The sequence below is a fragment of the Cynocephalus volans genome, chromosome 14 (assembly GCF_027409185.1).
Source record: "Cynocephalus volans isolate mCynVol1 chromosome 14, mCynVol1.pri, whole genome shotgun sequence".
In the NCBI taxonomy this organism is placed as follows: domain Eukaryota; kingdom Metazoa; phylum Chordata; class Mammalia; order Dermoptera; family Cynocephalidae; genus Cynocephalus; species Cynocephalus volans.
The window spans coordinates 96,715,715-96,741,950 of record NC_084473.1 but is presented as its reverse complement, the minus strand read 5'-3'; the positions used below and the strand labels follow the sequence as shown (position 1 = coordinate 96,741,950).

General features: G+C 42.8%; 1 protein-coding gene across 2 annotated transcripts in view; it reads right to left on the bottom strand.

The window, feature by feature from the left end:
- Positions 1 to 26,236, bottom strand: part of TMEM131 (transmembrane protein 131) — a 211,733-nt gene that overhangs the window by 12,412 nt on the left and 173,085 nt on the right. For both annotated transcript variants that reach the window (XM_063077862.1, XM_063077861.1), the window contains exons 32-33: positions 5,932 to 6,107; positions 2,776 to 2,903 (exon numbers count right to left, since the gene is read on the bottom strand). In XM_063077862.1, coding sequence (XP_062933932.1) covers positions 2,776 to 2,903; positions 5,932 to 6,107 — 304 coding nt within the window. The remainder of the gene's footprint in view (positions 1 to 2,775; positions 2,904 to 5,931; positions 6,108 to 26,236) is intronic.

The window sequence follows — 26,236 nt, the reverse complement described above, 5'->3', positions numbered from 1 at the left end:
TAGTTGGCGTCTTGAGCCAGGTATGCCGTGAGCCCTTACTGGTTCTGCAGAAATCCTTTTAGTGCCTGAGATCTAATTCCTATTCCCTGGCAGCTCTGACCTAGAATGCAGTCTTCTGGAGGTCTACAGGCCATGGCTATGGTGTTAAAGCTGGAAGATTAGGTTAGACCAGATTTCTGCCTCTGCGGCCCCATGGCCCACTCCAAGGAAGTGGTTCTTGTGAAGTCCACTCTTGGGAGTGTGGTGGGACAGGTTGCAGAGGTGGAGACCAGGCCAAGAGAAAGAGATGATATATGACTTACTAATGATAGCTCTTTTTAAAAAGTGTGCATGTATTTCCTTCATATATGTGGAATCGTGTATTAACACACTGAAAGCACCTGTTATTAGCTGATAGGAACTTCAGGTATCACTAAGGCGAGCATTGGCCACGACCATGCCTCAATGACAGAGCGCAGCATTCACTATCACAGCTCAGCGGAGACAGGGAATGGTCCTATTCAGAGAGGTAACCTTCTCTGGTTCTCCAAAAACCAGTCTTTACTTGTTTAACTCCATCTTTGATTGATGTACTAATGAATTCTGCCTCTTAATACTTTTATCCCCAATTTCAGAAAAACACAAAACAAGATCAGTGAGTTTAAAGAGATTAGATAAAAGGGGGTGAAGATTGAGGTTGCATATAAAATTTTCCAGTTACAACAGACTATTTAAAAAGACAACTTAAAGCACACTGCTTGGATTGTCTTCTGGTAATGACTTATCTTTTAAGTACACAGCAAGAGAACACAGGTTATTGCTCTAACTGCTCTTAACTGGGTAGTAAAGAACTGACCACTCTAGCGTTTGGTTTACCAGAGAACTCAAAATCCTTGCAAAGGTAGTGGTACTTAGGTGAAGCCTTTTATAAATTCAAATATGTTATCCTGTCTGTTTATCAACACTTTACATGTTTATATAACTTAAGTGTAATCTAAAATAAGCAAAAGAATTTTAATAGGTAGAGTAATTGTCCTGTCTCTAATAATCTGCTTGAATAGCACACTCAGCGCACAGCCAGGGGCCACAGATCAACTTAGTTCATTAAAACAAAACAAAACAAAACAAAAAACAAACAACAAACCAGAGTACAAGAGAAGTCAGTGGAAGAAAGATGAGGGTGAGGATTAGGATTAGCAGGTCCTCTCTGTTTAAGAAATACTATATCATATCTCAGGTGCTAAGCTCAGGCATCAGGGCTAACAAACAGGGCAGATTTGGTGGTAGTCACCTATGGAATGGAATCTCTAATATAATTCTTAGAAGCACTGACTTTTAAACTTATGATAAGAACTACTGTGTGACTGACTATTCTCACAAGGTTTCCACATATATAAAAACTAGGGCTTTTCATAATTTGAATTTATTAGCCTAATTTACTTAAGCCTGAAAAAGGCCTAGAAGAATAATCCTAGCCACTAGACCAGTATCATTCTTGTCCCGGGGTAAGGTTGATTTCTCTCAGGAGACAGCCAAGTGTGCCAACCTCCTCTCCAGAAGAGGTGGTCTTCTCTTTCTCTCTCTCTCTCCCCCTCCCTCCCTCCCTCCAATGATCAACCACTCGACATGACTCCACTTGACATTCCTTCTAACTGAGTCAGATTGTTTGTAACAAATTGTGGGATTGGGTCACTCAAACTAACAATTTCCACAAAAAAAATAAATTTTAGGCACAAATACTCCATTACTAATCACTGCCATATACTGTGTTATTTCATAGGTTAAATTTTACTGTAGTGATCATGAATGCCTTTTTAGCTTTTGGTTCTAGCAAACAGGACTGGCCCTGCCTAAGGTGGGCTGTATAATCTAGGGATAACATCTAGGTTAACAGTGTTTTTGCAAAGCTCAAGTATTATTCCCAGAATGAGAGTAAGAATAGACGTTCCACACACCTAAGGCCAAGACAAATGATGACAACCTATGTCTTTCTTTTAAATGTACACCTAATTCCTTCACTTCCTGGACCACTTCCCCACTCATCACTTCCACAAGACTGGTTTCCATGCCGTTGGCCATTTTATATGACGAACTAGAAAAGGCATCACCAATGACACTAACACTGAAATTTGTTTTTCAGGTGGACCTTGATCCAAGGTTTAACAAAAATATAATGTAACTTTAGTTAATAACCCAATAGTTCAACTCATTCATTTACTTGGGAAACATTCTGCAGCAAGTCCTCCATGTGGGGCCCACCTGAATTCCATCCCTGGGGACTGAACTGCAGCTATTTAATTGTGGTGATTTTATGGTCTGATTATTTAGTGGTCTGATTGGTGATACCTGCCCTGAACCTTTTTAAACTAGGAATAAACTCTTCTAAGTTTTATGGCACAGAATTCTAGATCCCACCTGCAGCTCTGGTTAGTGATTCAACAGACTCTGAGCTCTTTTTGGGAAGAGTTATGCTTGTACCTGTGGCTCAACCATCAAGGTCACCTTTGTGCAATCACATGGCTCTCAGCCTGGGAATGAATCATCAACCTAAATTTTCCTGCTAAATTTTCACAACAGATTGTTAACTCTGCCCTACACATGTCTGACATCAGAAGCATGTGGCTGTCCCTAATCAAAGATAGTGAACATAACGAATTAGAAAAAACCCAGGAGGAATGTGAGGTGGTACCTAGCTTTTGCTGCAAATCCCCCTAAAAACCAACCACCCAACCACACACACACACCAGCAACTTCTTCTATGTACCTTATTTCTCTGTGCTCACTTATTTTTCTCACCTGGGTTTCACATCTGTTGGGATTTCTTTCTTAACATTTAAGAGTTTTTTGCTTTTTTGCTTCACTTGAGACATTTCATTTTCATGTTTTTCAGGCATGGCTTGTTTTCCCTTTTGCTTTTCTGTATCCTGTAAAAAATGTACACTAATTGCTGAGAAGCACTAATAAAAATGATTGAAATTAGTCCCATCTGAAGACATACAAAACTAAAGATGCAACAGATTTACACATCATATGTATAAAAACGACGCACTCTTCAAATCTATTCTTATTGTGGTCTGTCAATTTCTTGGCTTTCTTCAGTGTATTACAGTTATGTTCTGGTGAGTGTGAGCTCAGAGAATGCCATTTTAATTTACACTCACATCCTGACTGGGGATGGTGGCAGCAGTGGCAGCAGCAAATTGGTAGCTTCTTACTTGTACGTATCGGGGGATAAAACCTCGTCTCTATTTGTATGAAAAGTTCAGCAGAGAGTACAGTACAAAGTTAAACACTCCCAGCAATGTGTCTGCTCCTGAGCCCGATGTCTCAGGGCGGGACAGCAGAGCAGGCAGCACTCAGTGCACTCCCGTCTGCTCTTTCCCATGTGACTGATGGCAGTGTTGTAGCTGGATGAATATTGACAACTGTTTACCATCGACAGGAGGGGGCTTAGTTACTCATTCACTTATTCTGCAAACATTTGACTGGTTACCCACTTGGTACAAGGCAAAGGAGTTACCAAGGCCTGGTCTCATTCCCCAAGGACAGTGAAATCTAGCAGGAGGTAGACACACATGACAGTTAGAGACCTGCCTGGACCTTTGGTGTAGAAACATTCACTGGCCAGGCCCGGAGCACGAGAGAGCTATCTCGAATGTGGAGCCTGGAGAGGGATGGCCATACCCAAGTTGCATCTTAAAGCTGCACTTCTCCCCTGGTCCATGGCCAGACAGCTGCAGAACCTGCACTGTGCATTTTTACAGTAATCTGCCACTGCTGTGGCACCCAAGTATGAGAGCAGTGGGCCTGTCTCCCACATGGGGTATATATCCACTCAGGTACTGTTGAACACGCCTAGGAAGCTGCATATGGACTGGGCTGAGTACTACAAACGACTGTGCTCAAGGGTGTGCGGGGACTAATGGGAGACAGACAGGGAGGATGTACTCAGAAAAGAGGGACAGTTGTGGGTGCAGGGGAGTTGCAAGCATGCAATGAATCAGTGTCTACCCAACTGCTGTCCAGCTTCACACTTTATGGTATTAAGGCAGCCTGGCTTTTAATAGGTCACACCAGGTCAATCTATTTAACTGTCAAAATTAAATGACAAGAGATAGGGCTAAAGCATCCCTCTGGCTCATACAACTTTTGAGACTATTCCGAGTTATTCAAGAAGTATTTCCTGAACATCTGACCCATCACGTGCTTTGTAGACTGTGAACTCTGAGGACAAGGACCTGGGGACTTTTTGTCCACTGTTGCTGCCCAAGCACCTAGCACAAGGCTGGAACGTAGGTGCTCAACACATATTTGTTGAACTAATGGGTAGAACACAGCTGGAAAAGACAAATGACAGAAAATGATCATCAAATTCATAATCTAGCTGGGGAGAAAATACACACGACCGGCAAACTGAGATCAGTCACAAAGAAAGAAAAGTACCCGGCCTCTGTGCAAGAATGTTGAGCAGGAGGAATGAAAACCCATCAGGTGGGAATGGCCTCACGGAGGACCTGAGTTCTGAGCTGCCTGTGTGAGGAAGCAAAAGGCACAGGAGAAGAGGGAGGAGAGAAGAGGGGAGAAGAGGGGAAAGGAGAGGAGAAGATGGGAAAAGACGGGAGAGGATGGGAGAAGAGAGGAGAACAGGGAGAAGATGGGAGGAGCAAGAGGGGAGGACAAGGCCAGTGGACGCACAGAGAACACTGGCAGACGGCGCAGCTGGAGAGGGGGGCCTGAGGAGGGATCAGAAGGAGGCTGGAAAGGCAGGGAAGGAAGCGAGGAAAGTCGTGAAGAAAGCCAGTGCTGAGAAAGCTTTCCCGATGCCTACTCGCACAACGACACTGCTGGGACTCCACTCAGAGATCAGCAGGGGCATCCTGCTTCTTTGAAGGAAGGTGTTAAAGTGGACATGAAGTGCAGAACTCTGCAGCTCTGAGGGTAGACAGAGCACCAAGCCAACTGCCAGGGGAGGTGGAGCGGAAGCCAGTTGACATGAAGAGTTAAGTTACATACAAATTTTATTTTAAAAATTAATGCATACAGATGACACTGTTGGATATCTTTAAGAAGTCATTCCTAAGGTCACTAGACTAAAACAAAAAGAAATTCTGGCCGACAACATGAAAGTCTCTATGAGGATTTTTTTCTTTTTTTTCTCGTCTTTCTTCTATGAGGATCATTTAAAATTTGAAATGTATTTAACTAAAAATAAAGAACAGCAGAGTGACAGGTGCACTTTTCTGCACACCACTGCCCTCAGCTCTCGGACACGGTCACACCAGGAACTTCACTGCACTTGCAACGCCAACCATGTGCAGGTGTTTTGCAATCTTATTCCTGCTCATGCGCCCTGTGAGCTGAGGACCCGGAGCGGTGAGGTGTCTGATGTGCTCATGTGTCTTGGGCTGGGCTGAGTTCCCAGTTCCAGGTGACCATGAAAGCCTGGGGTATTTCCCAGGGCCATGCTCCCTCCAAGACAATCACTGTTCTACCTGTGGGCGAGTGGGCTGCTACCAAAGCCATTTCCAGCAGGTGCCAACATTGATATGACAGGAAAAACTCAATATAATTAAAACAGTACAGTTCCTTCTCATTCTCTTCTGATACTTACAATCTGAAACAAATTTCACGAGGTAGAGTAGCTCCTATTCTAGATAGCCCTTACTTTCAGGCAGTGTTTCTAACTATTTTTTAATATTAATGTGCTTCCAACTGTTCTTCCCTGAGAGAAATGAAGTCATTCACCTCCAGAGCCGTGACTGGTTCCTGCAGGGGAGTGACCCTTTAGACATGCTAACTCTCAGGCACACTAACTAATCCTCAGCACGTGCACATGTGAACTACAGAACATTAGTTCTGCACTAAAACCAGGACCTATGAGAGGTCTTGGGCTCTGCAGGAGACGCCCCTCTCTCTCTCCTGCTGTGTTTCAGGAGGTCACCGCTTACGTACCTCCTTGAGCAGCGGTTCTGTGTCAGGATTGGAGGTCTCTGTAGTGGTAGAGGAGCTGTCATCGTCAGCCATCGAGTCTTTCAGCTCATCTTCCTGTGGCTTTCCCTTTCCCTTCTTCTCCTTTTCCTCTTGCTTCTTAGGTGGTTTAACCTTGCGTTGAAGCGATTTTCCTTTCCCTGTGGATGAAAATCAAAGTAAAACAACCTTCATTTTTAAATAGCTTAGAAAACAAAGCCATTACAAATTTTGTTTTGAAGAGGCTAGACTCTTCTGATTAATAATGTTTCTTTCTCTATGTTATTTTGTCTTTAATTGAAGTTTTCCAAATCATGTTTGACTTTGTGATTAGGATATTTTAAAAAATCAGTTTTACTGAGGCATAATTGATGTTTAATAGAATACACCAATTTTAAGTGCACAGTTCAATGAGACTGAACAAACTCAGTAGTTCTGACAAATCTGTATGTCTCTCTGAGAATACTTTTATATTCCCCAGAGGGTGATGAAGCTTTGAAAATCACAGAAGTATAAAAACCAGAGATCTTCTGAAATTTGTTGGGAGATGGAGCCCGAAAGTGACACACATGATGAGCTTCCCCTGTGCATCACTTGAGGGGTTGCTAGGAGCCCCGGCAGTGCAGCCATGATGGCTGGGCCCAAATCCTGGCTCTCCCCCAATTCACTGCGTGACCTTGGACCCTCCTCTGTAAGATGGGGAAGACAAGGCCTCATGGGGTTGTAGTGAGGAATTACATAAAGCCCTTAGAACAATGGCTGGCACATGAATATCATGTAATGTTATATATGGACGGAGGAAAACAGAGCTGTAGAAAGCCTGTTTTCCAAGATCTGGATGCTACCAAGACATAGGAGAACCAACCCACACCATATTTCCCAGGCAGTATTCTAGGTGCTGGGAATACAGCAGCAAACAACAGCATGATCCTTGCCTTCACAGAGTTTACATCCAAGCAGGACTAGCCAGAGGCAGAGGAGTCTGCCTGAATTACACGTACAAAGCCACCTGAGCAGGTTAAAGCTGCAGAAGCCATGCAGGCCACATTTTAATCCATTCTGTACGTGCCATCATTTCTAAATACATCCTTTTGATATTAATGATTTGATACAACTTAATTTAAACCCTCAAGTTTATGCTTTATGCTAGAGAGTGCCACTATTACTGGGTACCAGAAACTCAAACCTCGGCATCTGGAACGGGGTTGGTGAACCACAGCCCGTGGGCCAAATCTGGCCTGCGGCCTGTTTTGTATGGCTTCTGAGCTGACAATGACTCTTGCATTTTTAAATGGTTGAAAAAAGGAAAAGAAGAATATGCAGCCAGGACAGTTTGTGACCCCAAAAGCCCCAAACATTTACTACCTTGCACTTTACAGAAAAAGTTCCCTGAGCCTGATCTAGAAAAAGAGTAAGTAAAGCTCGAATTTCCAGGAATGTCATTTCACCACTCACACCAATTCCAGGAGGTGTTAGATTTGAAACCATAACAGACAGTCAGTCTCTAAAATCGAGAGGCCTTCGTTTTGGCAGAAGACTGATGAGCTGATTTTATTATAACAGTCTTGACCTATGATGAACAGCCAGAACTCCTCCCCACCGCGGCAGAAGAGAAAGGGTATGTCCTGGTCCAGCCCCAAGAGCCCTGGGATTTCTGATTCTGAGAGTTCTACAGCCCATGCTGAGAGCACCTCAGACTTTCCCACATGACCAAGATCAGTACCCCAGGCAATGAATTTCTCACCTGCAATTCTACAGTTTTATCCTGCTTAGGTTCACTGGGTGAAAGGCAGTTAATATGTATAAATAATCTATATTTACAATAACGTGAAACCTCCATAATAAATAGGAAAGGGCTGGAAATAATTTTTTCTTTTTTCTAACTGAACTCACATTTTGAAGCCATGGGTGAATAAATAAAGGAGAAAAATATTTTAAAAAATCAATAGTTAAGTTGAAAACTTGGGTTAAAAAGTTATTTTATGAAAGACAGTTTACACTTTTTACCTCCAAATCATCTTTTATTAACTTATTAATATGCTGCACTTGTATTTTTGTCCCAGCACCTTAACAAATGTGACTCTGAAAAGGTTAACAATAACTCTTAAATTGTCAAGGCCAATGACCTCTATCAGTCCTCATTCTACATGACCTTCTCTGTGCTATGGGACACTGCAGAAAGGACTCCTCCTCACCCCTGCTGGGCCCCAGCTCTATCATCTTCTTCTGGTACTTCCATTCTTCTGACAACTTTCTGGCTAGCTTCATCTTTGTTGGTGTTCCCTATAGATCTGTCCTTGGAACATCTCCTTCCCCTTTATATTACTCCTGGGGGCTCACTTTAGTGAACTGAACATAAGCAATTCAAATCTGAAATGTCCAAAACTGAGTTAAATATCCTAAAAACATCTTCCAGGTTCTTAGTCTATAATAATAATAACAAACAGATACACTTTAGAATAACCTAGGGAGCATTCAGAAAATACTGCTGTCTGGGCCCCACCTAAAAGATTCTAATTAAATGATTCTGGATGGACCCTAGGGACTCTACTCTGTGTCTAGGCTGAGAGTCCCTTGTGTATGGTATCAGCATCAATCCAATCACCCAGGCTAGGAATTACTTTGGTGGTATGTTTGATTCCTTCCGCTGCTTTGATTCCCAAGTTCAAATGTTGCTGGGAGGGGACTGACAGCCTGAGTGACGGGACTGATGATGAACCGTGTCTCCCTGCAGGCAGTCCCTGTCTCCACAGGGAGTGGGGCCTCTGTCTCCCTCTTGGTACTTGGTGGAGTGAGGCAGTAGTTGATTCTCAGGGCAAGCTTGTTCCCAAGGGTCTCTTCTCTTCCTCAGGAGCTGGTTTACCGTAGAAAGATTGGACTTTAGCGAAAGGAGAGACCCTCTAAAATCTTTTGTTAGGCCAGTGATTCTCAAAGTGTTTTTCCTGAACTCAAAGAGTCAGTATCATCTGGAAATGCAAATTCTATGGCTCCATTCCAGATCTACAAAACTGGGAACTCTGGAGGTGGGCAAAGCTCTCCAGGTGAATGTAATGTATGGTCAACTTGAGAATCACTGGCTTAGGGTGTAAATTCTATCCAGGTTGATCAGAGACCTGTGTTGGACACTAGAGGTGCATGACCTGCTGGTAATAATGCAGTGCCTCATTTCCTATTTCTGATGACCACTGCATGGATATATCACCTGGGAATCTCAGGAGGAAAGGTACCTGCTGTTCAGAGCAGAACTTGTGGAATTTGGGGTCACCTGGAAGAAATTATATAAACAATGCAATTTCACCATCAATCCTTCAGTTGAATGGATTCTACCTCTAAAATCTTTAATTCCTCTCCTACCTCATCCCCACTGCCACCTCCGTAGCTCAGGACTTCTCATCTGCTGCCTGGCCTGCTGCATGACCCAGGTTTCCCATTGAGCCTCTCTTCCTGTTCTGCTCAACATTTTTAAAGCTCAACAACCTTACTTATCCCGTCTTTTGTCTTCTATAAGTTCACACTCTAGACCCATCCATCTTTCCAGCGTCTGCTCCAGCCTCACCCCTAGCTCTTCCTTATGCTCTACTCTTGACCCACCATGGCACACTCAGTTTCTTGGGCCCAAACTACTGGTCAAAACTGCCATGCTCTTGCCAGTACACAAAAGAGAAGGTGGGGGATTGGGGCGGAGGAGTCAAGAATTCAGAGGGATTCCTTTTCTCCACATCCGTGCCAACATCTTTTGTCTTTTTAAAAAATTTAAAAGAAATTTTAATTTAATCTTATTTTTAATTAACAAATAATAAATGTATATATTATCCATTTATGGGGTACAATGTGATGTTTTGATATATAAGGGTACTTGAAAAAGTTCATGGAAAGATTCCTATTATCTTTTAATTCTTTTTTCCACAAACTTTCTGAAGTACTCTTGTATGTTTGCACACTGTCTTCTGTCTTTTTCGTAACAGCCAAACAGGTATGAGGTGACACAGAAGCAGAAAGCAGAATGGTGGTTACCAGAGGCCGAAGGTGCGAAATGGGGAGATGTTGTTCCAAGGGTACAAAGTTTCAGTTAAACAGGAAGAATGAGTTTGAGATCTACTGCACACTAGACCATAGTTATTAATAATGTACTGCTAAAGGGTAGACTTTAAATGTTCTCGCCACAAAAGAATAAGTATGTGAGGTGATGAATGTGTTAATGAGCTAGATTTAATCATTCCATGATGTAAATACATACCAAAATATCAACTGTATCACCCCATAAATATATCCAATTATTATGCATCAAATAAAAAAAATTCAGAGGAAGACTGCCCTTTCAAGGATGAATTAATTAGTCCGATGCACAGTGGAGGAGACAGGATGTCTCCTAGCCTTATGGGAATCACAATTTAATTGGCGCATAATCAATACTATAAATTAACCCATCCAAATAAAGATGGAACAGGTTGAAGGGAGAAGCAGCTTAGAAAAACTCAGAGTGTGTTTCCTCTGAAGTGACCAAAGGAAATATACCCAACGGGAACACAGAAGAAGTGCTGGTAGGGTAGCCAGGTTCATCAGACTCATACCACTGGATCAACTGTCCCTGAGCCAGTCAGTCACCTTTGTCTACCTGCTCCCACCATCACCAAGCAGACTCCTGACTGGAGGAGGCTGGGTTACCTACTGTGGTAATGTAATCCCTCAGGTCTGACTGTCCCTGGACATGAAGCTCTTCTGCAAAACTGCCCCCGAGGTCTTTCCAGGCTCCCAGCATTTATTCCTCATGCAGTTTAAGCACCTTAAGGTCAGAGACCAGGACTTACCTATCTCTCCACCCTCAGTGCCTTGCACAGAGCTTAGCATGCGGCAAGCACTCAGCAACATCTGCTGGGCTGCACAAGTTGGTTTTGTGCCTTCTGAACAGTGAAATACACCAACAGTGTGACCTGCTCTGAGACGTGCTATCCACATCCATATGTTTGTCCTGTATCAATTCTTTTCAAGGAACTTACCCATCAATAAGTAGATTATAATAGCTTTCAATGGAAGGCTCTTCTAGGAGGGGTGAGGGCCAATGAGTGTGTTTTCTGTGAGACTACTACCAATCTGTGACTCTACGGTACCAATCTCTACCAATGACTTTCTAATTCCATTTCATTCTCTACACTTAGCAGAGCCCAAGGTTTTCCCTAATTGGGAAACATAAATCCTATAATCCTGGAGACTTATACTTTTGGGAAGATAAAGTAGATGTACTTTTCCCTATTATTCCTGCTCATCACAACAAAAACCCTGGACATGTATAAAAAACAAGCATAAGATGACTCTGAAAGGTAAAGAGAAGGTGACAGACTGGGGAGGGACAATGGGACCTGAGGAAAGAAGACATGGTGGCTAGTCACCTGAGTTTTCTTTTTGCCACACATATCCACCCAGGAACACCAACAGGCACGGACAAAAAAGCCCCAACAAAAGCCAGCTCTCTCTAGCCAAAGGGGCAGTCCAGCAGGACAAAATTGCTCTACTCTAGCAAAATGCCACATTAAAAACTGGGTCCCATCTCCACCCATGCCAGCAAAGGCCGAAAGAGAAGCCTAGACTACTACCCTTGCAAGGCTGTAACAAGACAGCCCAATACGCCTGCCACGATGGTGTCAGAGAGGGCTACATAGAGAGATGGGTCTCTCATCTCACCCCCAGGCACTATGGAGTCAACCCTCCCCAGGGGATGGTATCAGAGGAGGCCTGTGGAGAGCCAGGACTTTTACCATTGCCTAGCAGTGTCAGGAGAGACAACATGGGGAGCCAGAGCTCCGAGCCTCACTCAGCAGTAATGTGGATTTTCTCCACCCTCAGGTGTCAACAGAGGACAAGTGGGAAATCTGGACATCTAACTCCACATGGCGGTAATAAGTTTGCCCACCTCCCTTCCCCTGCTGAAGCAAAGTCAGAAAGCCAGCTAAAACAGAAGGTTTAAGTAAGATGCAGAGTCTCAGAACATTAATACCCAAAGGGCCCAGGTTTCAATTTAGAGTCAATTTTCATACCAAGAACCAGGTAGCTCTCAAATTAAATAAAAAACTTAACAAATCAATCAACAGATACCAATGCTAAGATGACAGAGATGTTGGAATTACCTGACAAAGATATTAAAGCAGCTATCATAAAAATGTTTCAATAAGCTATTACGAACATGCATGAAACAAATGAAAAACCTTAAAGCCTCAGCAAAGAAAAAGAAGATATAAAAAAGAACAAAGTAGAAATATTAGAACTGGAAAATATAATAACTGAAATAAAAAGCTCAGTGCATGGGTTCAAGAGCACAGTGGAAGAGACAGAAAATAATCAGTAAACTTAAATACTGAAAAACAGAAATTATGAGAGAAAACAGACCGAAAAAAAATGAACAGAGCCTCAGGTACCTGTGTGATTATAACAGATCTAACATTTGTGTTATCAAAGTCTCAGAAGGAAAGGAGAAAGAGGGAGGGAGCGAAAAAGCACTCAAAGAAAAAATGGCTGAAAAGATCTCAAATTTTATGATAAAAACCCACAGACTAAAAAAAAAAAAAGCAACCTCAAACAGGATAAACACAAAAGAATCCACATTAAGACACATCAGAACTAAACTTGTGAAAACTGCAGACAAAGAAAAAATCCTTGAAATCAGCCAGAGAAAAATGACACCTTACCTAGAGGGGAAAACAATTAGAATGACAGAATTCTCATCAGAAACCATGGAGGGTAGAAGAAAGCATTTTTCAAGTACTCAAAGAAGACAATTCTCATCCCAGAATCCTTGCCCACATGAAAGTATTCTTCAGGAATATTCTGACGTTTATCAGATGAAAGAAAATGAAGAGAATTTGTATCCAGTAGACCTACCTTAAAAGAATGGCTAAAGGGAGTTTTCAAAACAGAAGAGAAACAAGAGAAGACACCTTGGAGCATTAGGGAAAAAAGATGACAGTAAGCAAAAATATGGGTAAATATTACAGACTTTCCTTCATGTCTTGAATTTTCTAAATTCTGTTTGATGATTGAAGCAAAAATTCTAACATCTGATTTGGTTCTAAATGTATGAAGAGAATATATTTAACACGATTATGTTATAAATGGTGGAGGGCAAAGGAAAATAAAGGGAGATAAAGTTTCTACTTTACTTGAACAAGTAAAATGATGTGGGAAGACTGTGATAAGTTATGTAAATACAACGTAATACCTAGAGCAACCACGAAAAAAGCTACACAAAGAGACACACTAAAAAACGCTATAGATAAATCAAAACAGAATTCTAAAAAAATATATATTTTATATTTTCCTTGGCACAAGAAGGGAAGAAAAAGAAAACAGACAAAACAAAATAGACAGAAAACAAAAAAATAAAATGGCACATTTGAGTCTTAACGTACTAATAATAATTACTTTAAAAGTAAATTAAGTGCAAAATTAAAAAGACAGAGATTGGCAGACTGGATTAAAAATCATAACCTAATTATATGCTGTCTATACGAAACTCACTTTAAATGTAACTATACAGATAGGCTGAAAGTAGAAGAATGGAGAAAATAAATCATGAAAATATTAATTAAAGGAAAGCAAAATGGCTATATTAATATTAGGTAAGGTAAACTTCAAAGTAAAGAAAATTACTAGGAATAAAGAAAGACATTTTATATATACATATAAGATGATAAAAAAATATAATGATATATAATATATATATAATGATATAACGGTCTATCCACCAAGAAGATACAGCAATCTTAAATGTATGTCCATTAAACAACAGAACTGCTAATTATGGGAAGCAGAAACAGATCTGAAAGAGAAATCCACAATTAAAGTTGGAGATGTCAACACCCCTCTCTTAACAACAGATAGAACTAGACAGAGAATAAGAAAAAATATGGAAGAACTCAACAATATCATCAACCAACAGGATCAAATGGCTATGTATAAACTATTCTACACAAAACAGGAAAATACACATTCTTTTCAAGTGCCTATATGAATCATATGCCAAGATACACCATATCCTGGTCCATAAAACAAACCTCAACAAATCTAAAAGAACCGAAATAATTCAGTGTGTTCTCCATCCATAATGAATTCACACTAGAAAGCAAAAACAGAAAGACAGGAAAATCTCTAAATACTTGGAAACCAAGCAACACACTTCTAAGTAATCCATGGGTCACAGAAAGTCTCGAAAGAAAACAAACAAACATGAAACTAAATGAAAATGAAAGTTTCATATATTAAAGTTTGTGGGACACAGATAAAGCAGGGCTGGGAAGGAAATTCATAGCACGAAGCATACATTAAAAAGGGGAAAAGGTCTTATATCAACAATCTAAGCTCCCACCTCAAGATCCTAAAAAAGGAGCAGATTAACCTAAAGCAAGCAGGAGGAAGGTAACAATAAAGATAACATCAAAAAACAATGCAATTGAAACAGATAGGCAATGGAGAAAAATCAATGAAACACAGAGGTGTTTCTTTGAATACGTCAATAAAATTGACAAACCTCTGGCAAGACTGACAAAGAAAAAAAAGAAAGACATAAATCACCAATAACAGAAACGTAACAGGGGATATCACTACAGACCCTGCCGACATTAAAAAAAAGTAAGGGAATACTATAAACAACTCTACATACATAAATTTGATACCTTAGCTGAAATGGACCACTTGCTTGAAAAACACTACCTACCACAACTCACCCAATGTGAAAGAGATAATTTGAAAACCCCCATACTCATTAAGGAAATTGAGTTTATAATCAACACCTCCCTCCAGAGTGAACTATGACTTAAGTCCCATACTTCAAACAAGAATTAAGTCAAAATAGATCAGAGACTTTAAGAGGATGAAAAGATACTCTACAGACTGGGAGAAAATATTTGCCAACCACATATCTGAGAAAGGACTAGTATCTAAAATCAGTAAACAACTCTCAAAACTCAACAGGAAAAAACGCCTGAAACAATCCAATTAGAAACTGGGCAAAAGACATGAAGAATATTTCACCGAAGAAGATATACAGATGGCAAATAAGCACATGAAAATATGTTCAACATCATTAGCTATTAGGGAAATGCAAATTAAAACAACGATATCACTACACACCTATCAGAATGGCTACAACAGAAAGAATAATGATGCCACCAAATGCTGGTGAGGATTCGGAGAGCTGGATCACTCCTCCACTGCTGGTGGGAATGTAATATAGCACAGCCACTCTGGAAAACATTTTGGCAGTTTCTTAAAAAACCAAACATGCAACTATCATATGACCCAGCACATTCACTCCTGGGCATTTATCCCAGAGAAATGAAGTCTTATGTTCATACAAAAACCCTGTACACGAATATTTATAGCACCTTTATACATAATAATTCCAAACTGGAAACAATCTGAATGTCCTTGAATGGGCAAATGATTAAAAAAACTGTGGTACATCTACTACTCTGCAATAAAAAGGAAAACAGTGGTGAATCTCCAGAGAATTATATTGAATGAAAAAAGCCAATTCCAAAAGGTACATACTGTATAATCCTCTTATGTAACATTCTTGAAATGATAAAATTAAACAAATAGAGAAGAGATTAATGGTTGTCAAGGAGTTAAGGAGTGGGCTGGGGAAGGAAGGAAGTGGGTGTGGTTAGAAAAGGGCTAATGAGGGATCTCTGGTAAGGGAAACATTCTGTGTCTTGACTGTATCAATATCACTATCCCGGCTGTGATACTGTACTATAGTTTTGCAACATGTTACCATTGGGGGAAATTGGGTAAAAGATACACAGGATATTTACAACTGCATATGAATCTACAATTTAAAAAAATGTGTGTGTGTGTCACTTAAATTTAAAAGCGTAAGTCCTCAAGAGCTAACATGCAAAAAACTCATGGCCCATGGGTAGTGATCCTTGTCAAGTATGTTAATTCTTTACCATGCATCAAGTGTTGTTCACTCTCTTTTTAAAACACGAAACACACACTCTTTCTCATGCAAATAATAGGTCCATTTGGCCCAAAAGCCACCCTTCCAAAAATTCCAACTTTCTTTTCAACATACCAAGGACTGGGATCTCTCAACCTAATATCTTGCCCAAGAAAAAGGTAAGGTTTACAAATGTCTACATTAAAACACACCACTGCTATATACTATTCCACTCACTGAGAAAACAGAAGGAACACAGTGTATGGAACTAGACAATGATCTTCTGTTAAATCCTTACATTACAGATAGACACTCCAGACATAATCATTTTAAATGACATGCTGCATTGAGTTAACATATTGTACAAATCTCCTGTTCTAAACATTTAGGCAGTTTCCATTTTTCACTATTTTAAAACACAGGATATGAAAGATTATTTCCTGATATTAAATTTCCAGATATGTGCTTACTGGTTCAAAGGATGTGTGCGCACTATTTTACTTTTTTGGCTTTTGACATGCTTCAAAAAATTGCTGCTTCCAATCATTTATGAAGATACAAACTTCTTTTTAACATAACTATCTTTGAAAATTATTTTCTATACACAGATGGTCCCCAACTTATGATCTTTTGACTTTACAATGGGTTTATCAGGGTATTAAATGCATTTTCAACGTATGGTATTTTTGATTTATGATGGGTTTATGAGGACGTAATCCCCATCATAAGTCAAGGAGCATCTATATAATATACAGATCCTAGGTTATTGATATTTTTAGAAATATACAATTTGCATGCCTCAATTAAAGAAATTGAGAATAGTCATTTGACAGATGAAATTCTCATTACCAACAATGAATAAGCCTATCTACCATAGCAAATGAAAAGATAAGCCAGCTAAAGACATTACTAGTATAATGAACTAAAGTAGACTTTGACATGTGGTTGGCCAGTGCTCTCGTGTAACAAGCTCTCTTCCCCTTGTCTTCATGTCCTGACTCTAGGGTGTCCCCACTCTGTCTCTTTCCCACTGCAGAAGGCTGGTCATTTTCATCCTCATGGCTATGGAGTGCCTCCTTAAGCCCCATTCATCTATCTCACGCTCCCTCCTGCCATCTGGCATCCCCAAACATACACGTTCTGATAGGAAGTTTCAGATCTGGAAGAGAAGCAAGAGGCAACACTTGGGCTCTTGGCATAAGCTTCTTTCTATTATGGGTAGGAATGTGTGGATGGATAGGTTATGGGGTGCCAGCAGGTGATTAAGAAAAGTGGCACTTTATTGCCCATGCAGCTTCTGTGGCAGGAAACCAGAGAGAGAAAAGGGGTGCGTGGGAGAAAGCAGGTACCACAACCTACTTCACACTGCTAACATCCGACAAACACCAGTCAAGTTTCAAACAATCCCACCCAACTTGCAGAAAGGATACTTTTGGCAGCTACTTTATCGTGGCAAGATAATAGGTTGCAGCTCTCCTCAAAATCAGATATCCAGTTGGTGGATTTATGCCTGCTCTGAAAAATGGTTGGAATAAAATTGTTTGTTCCTTGCTTTATAGCCTAAGTATATTTTTCATAATAATTGAATTCAAAACTCTTTATTGACAAAAACATTTGTCCCTACCTGCAGGAAACCTTGGGGCTAACCTCAGTGTGCACAAGAACGACTCAGGCTGCTTCATATTTGTGACAGAGGACCATCCACTGCTTACAGGTCTAGCATCTTAGACAGAGACTTGTCTCTACCGCCCTTGTCACATAATTCAACTATGAACTGACTGGCTATACCTACCCGTAGTCACCATAGCTGTGTGTGCAGGTACCCCTAAGCAGCGTGAGGCAGATGAGGAGTTAGTTAACGTTACCGCTTCAGGTTTTGTATGAAGCATCTATGTGAAGAACATTCCTATGTTCTCTTCAACAGAGACACAACGCCATTACATTATTCATTGTCCTCAGATCCAAACAGGAATCTAATGCCACCAGCAAAGTCTGATTTTTCAGATGAACTCCTATGCCTTCTTTTCCTACATGAGAACTATGTAACAACATTCTCCTTTAGCCTCAGCTGCCAGGAAATTTGCAGCTCAATGTAACACTTAATGGTAACAACTAACTTTATTCTAGGTTTCTACTGAGATAGTGCCATAATTTAAAAAACAGATAAAACATCAAAAAACACTTTTGGCTTTTATTGTTCTATATGTGCTCTAATAATTTAAACTACTTCTAATCTCTTTTAAAAGTAGGCAAGGTATGAATTATAAATATACAACGTCCTATTCGTTTTCTTTTTCTTTGTCTTCATTAAGTAGCATATAAGTGAATTTGTAATCACCAGTCTGAGCTAGTTGCTTTGTTTTATTCTTTCCCACTTTAAATCATTTCATTTAATTTCCACCCAAAAGAATTACTTAAGGGAAATTTCAGTTACTAGCAAATGGTTTCTCTGAGCAAGTGTAGTCCCTGGCCACTGTGGACCTAAGCTGGGCCACGCAATGTCCATTACGACAACTGACAGGGACGTCTCTGAGCAATCTCCAGAGAATCACCATCTGTGGCAGGAATTTGTTCCTCCTCCTCATCTTTTGGATGTGTAAAGTCTACACGAGGCTAATAAATAATATAGACCAACACACAATTTACTTGGGTCAGTACTGATCAAATAAATTTATTTCCTTCTATTTGTTCTGAAATGATACCTTTATATGAATATGATAAACTAAAATATACCCCAAAATGTATAAGAAAACTCTTCAGGAGCTCTTTAAGCTAAAGTAAACACTGTTTTTAAATTTTGCAGCTATTATGTTATTTTGTCTCATTAAGCTCTGTGCTTAGATAGCCAAGATACTTGTACAGCCCAATAGAAGTTAGATAAGAATTCCTATTAAATAAAAAAATTTTACTTCTATCCCAGGGAAGGAATTAAGCAGGAATTGTAAGAAGACCCATATTCTATTTTCTTCCAGTCTTTCTAGTTTTTCTCATATCATTAGAAGATTGTATATGCCGTTCTTGGCACTAAGTAGAACTGACAAGGTACACAATACTCAGAAAAAAAGGCTGCGCAAGCAAAACTTTCCAGAATTCCAGAGCATCCAGAGTTCAATTATTTAGGGTTTTCATAAGATTATTACTTTCAATTAGATTGTGCATTTATTCTAGAAATAAAAGGAGCAAACTCTCTTTCAAGGCAACTTCCTGCCTCCCCAAATAACCACTGGATGGGACTAGTACCTGCCTCCCAAGGACACCCACCGATTACATTCCACTAGTGGGAGGGTGTAGAATGTCTTAACACAGGGTATTCACATCACCTGGGGATCTTGTTAACAACAGATTCTGATGAGAGTTTGGGCTGGGGTCCAAGAGTCTACATTTCTAATAAGTTCCCAGGTGATGTTACCATTACTGGCCCCTGGACCACAACATAGGGTAGCAAGGCCTTAAAAGACTTACCCACACCCTCTCTTCCAGGGGTGCCTCCTCTAGGTGGGTTCACTACTGCACATCCTGTTGCCAGATGGCAAGCAGACCTCGGAGGGCCTGCTTCCCCACAGCCAACACTAGCCCTTCCCTCTGCTCACTCTTGTCCAGCTTCTCTGCCTACTGTGGGTAAATCAGGTTAGATTTACTCCAAGGACTGGTTATCTTTGCCTGTGGAACTTATACAGGAGTAGTAGAGGACAGAAGGGAAAGGCTAACAAGCAAGCCTCAGGCTTCACACCAGTGCTTGGCAGAGCAGATGCCCTGGTTTTGGGGGAAAGGAGTTTAGGGTGGCTCTGATCTGTCTGTTCCCTTGGCAGGCAGGCAGAAAGGCAGGAGGGATGACTGATCAGATCTGTGTACCCAGGACCCTCTACTTTAGGACAGCTTCATTCATACTACTTTCCTATACACTCTGCCTGGCCTCGACATTGTCCCTAGTCTTCATGAGGAGCCTAGCACCAGACTCATGGACTTCCTCTCATCCTCCACCTATCGCCATCTGGGCACAGGCCTCACACCAAAAAACTCTCAAAGCGTCCCCCCCCAACTCATTTACAAAAAAAACTTAATATGACTAAACTTTTCATATTAAACTATTCTGAACTGATGTGAGACTATTTTTATAGTCTTATGTATCGTATCATGTCTGCAAGGCACACCTTTCCAAAATTCTGAATTCCCAAACACAGGGGGCACCCGGAATGCTGTGTAAGGGACTGTACCTTGTCTCTAGCTCTGTGGCCTCAACTCTGCCAAAGAGCTTTCCTTCTGTTACACTTTGGCATCCTGTTTCCTAAGAACTTGCTACTGCTCAGAACTGCTTTTTCCCTGAAACCTTAAACTCTCATGCCTCATTTTCAGACCCTGGTCTCCTCTTGTCCCTTTCTCCCACCATCCCTGCAATTCGACTGGTTGGGTTTCCAATCCCCTGACTTGTGCACGTTCTCCCTGTCTGTGAGGTTCCTGCTGGCAAAAGGCCTTCCCCATCCTGTCAATTCCATAAGGTCCCGCAAATCCAGCACTCTCCTACCAACACCCCTGTGACACTCTGCTGTCCCTGTCCTGCAGAACACTGACAACGTCTTAATCCAACTACCCAGTTGTCACTCTTCCCTCTTGGCCTGCAGCAGAGAAAAATGACACAAATGTGAGGTAGTGACACTTAGCTGGGCAGTGTTGCCTGAGGGTCCTCTCTGCAAATCCAAGTCTCATGTTCCACAACCCCCAGGCTACAGAATTTTCAGCTATTTGGAATCTATTTCAAACCGTTTTCTGTTTCTACCTTACCACTTCTCCCTTTGGCCTCAGCAGATGACTGTTATTTCAGCACAAGTAAAATCTCCGCTGAAGCCATGTGCCACCTCTTCATCTCCACCAACTCACCCACATCCACACACTTGTGAAGAGGAGCTCTTTCTTACACAACCTACTGTCGGGCCTTAAAAACTAACGCCACCTTAAGTGACATTACAAGTGGCGCCATTATGGGCCCACAAGGGCGTATTAATGTGGCAGCCTAAGATGGCGCTGGGAGGAAGTAGGGTGGGAGTGTCTGCGGGAACCTTGCCTTAGACCTTATTGGCCAAATACGCGCTTCCACGCTCCTGAACACTGCGAGGTTGCAATGGCTAGGCGTTGAGACAGGATGCATGCCCTTGACCTTTAAGCTGATTGGATTATGTTAAAACCTCCCCTCCCTATCTGCCTATAAAAGCAAGTGCTTGTGTGGTAATAAACGGAAACTGCTCGACAGAACCCCCGTGGCATCTGAGTGTCCTTTAAATAGGGCTGGTTGGGGCCGGCGGCTGTGCTCCCCTCTCTTCACGGCTCTCTTCCCCCATCTCCTTCCAAAGGGGACAGGAGGGAAAGAGGAATCCCGGGCCACTCGCTAGCCCCCACAAAGGAACGAGGCTAGGGCGGTTCGGGTAGGCCGGCGGCGGACCCGACAGAGTGGTGCCCCGTGTGAGGCGTTTTTTAAAACTCGTGGGTGAAACGTGAGCGAGTGACGCCCCCGGCTGCTCGGTCCTGAAAGAAGGTCGACGAAGGGTGATCAGCCAGCGGAGTAGTCGCTGTGAAGTAATCCGCCTGCGTGTCAGGGTGAGTGCCATAACAGGGGGAAGTCCCTGCACTTCTCTGCCCTGTTGCTCCCTTTGTCCCTTCCTCACAGGGCAACATGGGAGGCGTGTGTGGAGAGAGTGACGAGACAGCCTGCAAGGCTCTAAAGTACATGTTAAAAAGCAGAGGCCTAGAAATATCTGACTCCACGGCCACCAATGCCTGGCGTCATGTGGTGCAGGTAGCCCCTTGGGCACCTTTGTCCAACTTGTTCTCGTATGAGACTTGGGACCGGGTTCAGACCCTGGCCAGAAAGAATGAGATTAGTCACGGGCTAGACCCCCCCTTAGGGTTCTACGCAACCATCTCTGCCCTAAAGCTTTGCTTCCGTCCCGAGCATCAGGAAGGGGCAGAAAGGGATTGGGCGCAGTTCGATGAGTAGAGAAAAAAGGAAACAAAGCTGCCAATGCAAGGCCCTGAGCCACTGAGTGATACCTGTGCCCCTACCCTGTACCCTCCTCTCCCGGCACACTCACCCCGCCAAAGTTTAGCCGAAGGAGAGAAAGCGGCACCTGAGGAAGTGGAGGAGGCAAGTCCAGCTTTAAAAACAGCCCCGGCAGAGCCGCAGGTTTTTCCTGTCATGGCTCGCTGGGAACCCCCAGCCGTCCGCAGCCCAGGGGAAGCGGCCCCTCAGGCCTATCCGGTCAACGTTGTAAAAGAACTAAAAAAGGCTGTTGCCGAGGCCAGGACTTTATCCTCAGCCTTGCAGGCTCAGACACAAAACTTAACCGAAGCCTTCAAGGCGTTTACTGCCCTGATCCCCTCAGGAAACAATACTTCCCCACCCTTCAAGGGACAATGTTTTGGTTGCTGAAGACAAGGTCATTTTAAAAGCCAATTTCACAAGGCTAAAGGCAAAAAACCCCCTACCACACCTTGCCCCCCCCCCCCCCCCCCCCCCCCCGATGTAAAAAAGGATTACATTGGAAAAAGGACTGTAGGTCCAAATTTGACAAAGCTCCCAGTGGAAATAGGCCGGCCGCTTGGTACCCTTGGGAAGCTCACGACCTTAAAGAGCTGAAAAAGGCTGTTGCAGAGGATGGGCCCAATTCCCCATGGGCAGAAACCATCCTCCAGGGCTTAGCACACCAACCCTGCACGACCCAAGATTGGAAAATGCTCTGTAAGGCTGTCCCACCCCCAAATTTGTTTATCAAGTTCTGCGCCTTTAAAGAAGAGTGCCATGTGCAGGCAGAGATAAATCAAGCAGTAGCGTTGCCCAATGCCACTCTGCTAGGTGTAAATGCTAGCAAATGTGCACATAACCACAATAAAACCAATCCTGGACTCACCTTCCCATGGGTCCTTGGCAAAGGTTCCTGCGTAGGTGCCAACAAACCCTTTTGCAGCACTGTGGCGAATTTCACCGCCCCCAAAACCCGAAATAAGTGGACCCGAAACAAGCAGGCCACAGGGGCAGCTGCGGTGGCCATCAGCTCCCTCTTGGGAGTTAGTTATTGGAGCGGGTACCGGGACCGCTGGAATAGCCTTGGCACATCAACAGGTAGCTTCCCTTAGGGAGGCAGTGGACATAGATCTTGGCCGCTTGGAGGTGTCTGTATCACATTTTTAAAAAGTCGCTAACATCACTTTTTAAAGTTGTTTTACAGAATCGACGTGGAGTAGACCTGTTGTTCTTACAGCAAGGAGGATTATGCACTGCCCTCAAAGAAGAGTGCTGCTTCTATGCCGACCACTCTGGAGTGGTCAAGGATTCCCTAGCTAAGCTTAGAGAAGGATTAGAAAAGAGAAAAAAAGAACGTGAAGCCATAGTAATTGGTTCCAAAGCTGGATTTCAAGTTCCCCATGGCTCACCACCCTGCTGTCCTCCCTGGCGGACCCCCTAGATTCGCCAGGTTGTGTCCCTTATAAGGCGCAACACCACTTCTCTCATAATGCTCACCCAGGTGGTAGAGGAGGTGGCCCATAATGAAAGCCCTGACAGCCCTTGGGTCAGTATGGCCCTTTAAAAAATCAACGCCAATCTGTAAGGCTCCGCCCCGCCCCCGCTTGGCTGGATAGTCAATGACGGGTAAGATTTCCAGAGCGAAACAACCTAAGACTGGCACAGCCACCAGAGGGAATGGAGGCGAGGCTGGGAAGGTTAGCCGCCTCCAGCTGCCTTATTAAAATAAAAAGGGGGAGTTGTCGGGCCTTAAAAACTAACACCACCTTAAGTGACATTACAAGTGACGCCATTATGGGCCCACAAGGGCGTATTAATGTGGCAGCCTAAGACAGCACCGGGAGGAAGTCGGGTGGGAGCGTCTGCGGGAACCTTGCCTTAGCCCTTATTGGCCAAATACGCGCTTCCGCGCTCCTGAACACTGCGAGGTTGCAATAGGCATTGAGACAGGATGCATGCCCTTGCCATTTAAGCTGATAGGATTATGTAAAAAACCTCCCTTCCCCATCTGCCTTTAAAAGCAAGTGCTTGTGTGATAATAAACGGAAACTGCTCGACAGAATCCCTGCCACATCTGAGTGTCCTTTAAACCGGGCTGGTTGGGGCCAGCACTGTGTTCACGTCTCTTCACGGCTCTCTTCCCCCGTCTCCTTCCAAAGGGGACAGGAGGGAAAGAGGAATCCAGGCCATTCGCTCGCCCCCGCAAAGGAACGAGGCTAAGGGCTGTTCGGGTCGGCCGGTGGTGGACCCGACACCTACCAAAATGGGTCTGTTCCCACTCCACCTCTGTGGGCACTTGGCTTCACCAATGATCTCACTTGCTTCTCTCTTTCTTTCTTTTTTTTTTTTTTAGGAGGCAGCAGCATAGTGTAGGGGTTAGAATCACACAGACCTGGGCTTGGCTCCCAGATCTGTCCAACATAACCTTTCTTCAGCTGGGATTCCTCACTGGAAAAACACGGTTTACCGCAATGCCAATCACCAGGGTGCAGGAGACATTGCTGTCGGGTCTGGAAAGTAGTAGCTACGGCTCAACACCATCTCTCACAGCTCTATTGGCTTTCTGTCCATGGCACGTAGATAACCTTCAAGCATCAGGTTCACATTTATTATTCTTTTTTTTTCTTCATTAAAAATACTACCACAAAATATATACATCCTTTTTTCTTGTTAAAAAGTAAAGAACACGGAGAATACAGGTTAAAGAGTAAACACCCCCAACACACATACTATTTAGTGGCCATCATTAACAGTCTGATGTGAAAGTCACTTTCTAAGCCACGGTAACCTGGTCTCCAGTCCTATCACTTCACAGAAACTGTTAAGGACACAAATAATGTTCTAGCTGCCCAGCTCCATGGAGCACTGTTCTGTTGCCTCAGCTTCCTCTGGCCTTGGTGGCACATGCTAACCACACCTTCCACCTGCTCTTGGTCATGCCGTCTGTTGGCTGCCTTCTTGCTGGCTCTGCCCTCTGGATTCTGTCCTTAGCCCTCTGTTTGTCCCATTTCTCACCTTCAAGACCTAGCTCCAAGCAGGCAATTCTGCTGGGATATTCCACAGCCACCTTCAACTCAGCAGGCTAACGATGGTATGTACCATTTCCTGCCCTACAATAATCCTAGTGGCAGCTACACCCATGATGTAGGTACTATTTTCTGCACTTTAAAGATAACAAATGCAGGTGCAGAGGAGTAATTCTCTCCAAAATCACACAGTTAGTAAATGGCAGAGGTAGGATTTGATCTGTGCCTGCCTGTTGGAAAAGCCTGACCTTATGATGCAGTACCACACTGTCTCTCCCTACCCCAAAGCCATCAGACTGCCAAAGCCTGAAATGAGAATGGCTGCACATACCACTTCTCCAGTTAATGCAGATGCCAAGAATGACCTGTATCACATTCAGAGCTCTCGAGGATTCTAACCCTCTGTCCAGTCCATCGGGTTTAAGTGTTATACAAGTGGGAGAAACCACAGAAGTACAGAATCTTATGATTATCCAGCTACATTAGTCCCTGCTCAGACCAACCATGAACAGAGGGCATTTCTGGGCACTATCTTCCACCAGGAATAGTGACTGCGGGAGGACTAGAGAAAGGCCACATGGCCTGCAATCAGAGAAGGCAAGATCCAGGGAGATCACCACATTCATTTGAAGACAGGTCATTCTGAACAGCCTCCAATAACTAGAAATTACATAAGCTCATTACAAGGAAGAATTTTTGCTTTTGAGGTATGGGGAGGGGGGAAGAACAGGTTGCTTCTAAAAGGAGAATGTTCATATTTAATGTAAACACAATGACTATTTGCAGGGTGTGAGGTAAGCTTGGGAGAGATAATAAGGGCTCTGCCCAGGTGAAAGCCTATAGTTTCATGACATACTACTATTTCGGAACCCTAAGATCAATGCCCATCTTTTAAAGTTCACTCTAAAGACTGGTTTTGTACATTTATGTCATACTTCAATAAAAATACTTATTGAAGAAAGAAATCTAGATTCTGGCTCCTTCCTTCTTTCCACACAGCAGCGGTGGGAAGGACAAGCAGCAGAGTGGCCACTCGTGTGAAGCCTGTAATCGCTGTCTCCTTGGGGCTCAAGAATCACTGATAATGTGGCACCCACGCTCCATCATTAAAGATATTTTAGTAGGTTGACTCTAGGACTACTGTGTACATTTAAAAAACTTTCTTTTATTTTAAAATTTACATTATAAATGAATGCCCCTGAAAACAAAAGTGGACCTGTCATATTGATGTCAGAGAACTGCTTTAAACACTGACGAGGAGTTATTCAATTTGACTGCCGAACTCTTTCTTTGCAGTAAGAAAGGATTATATATGTT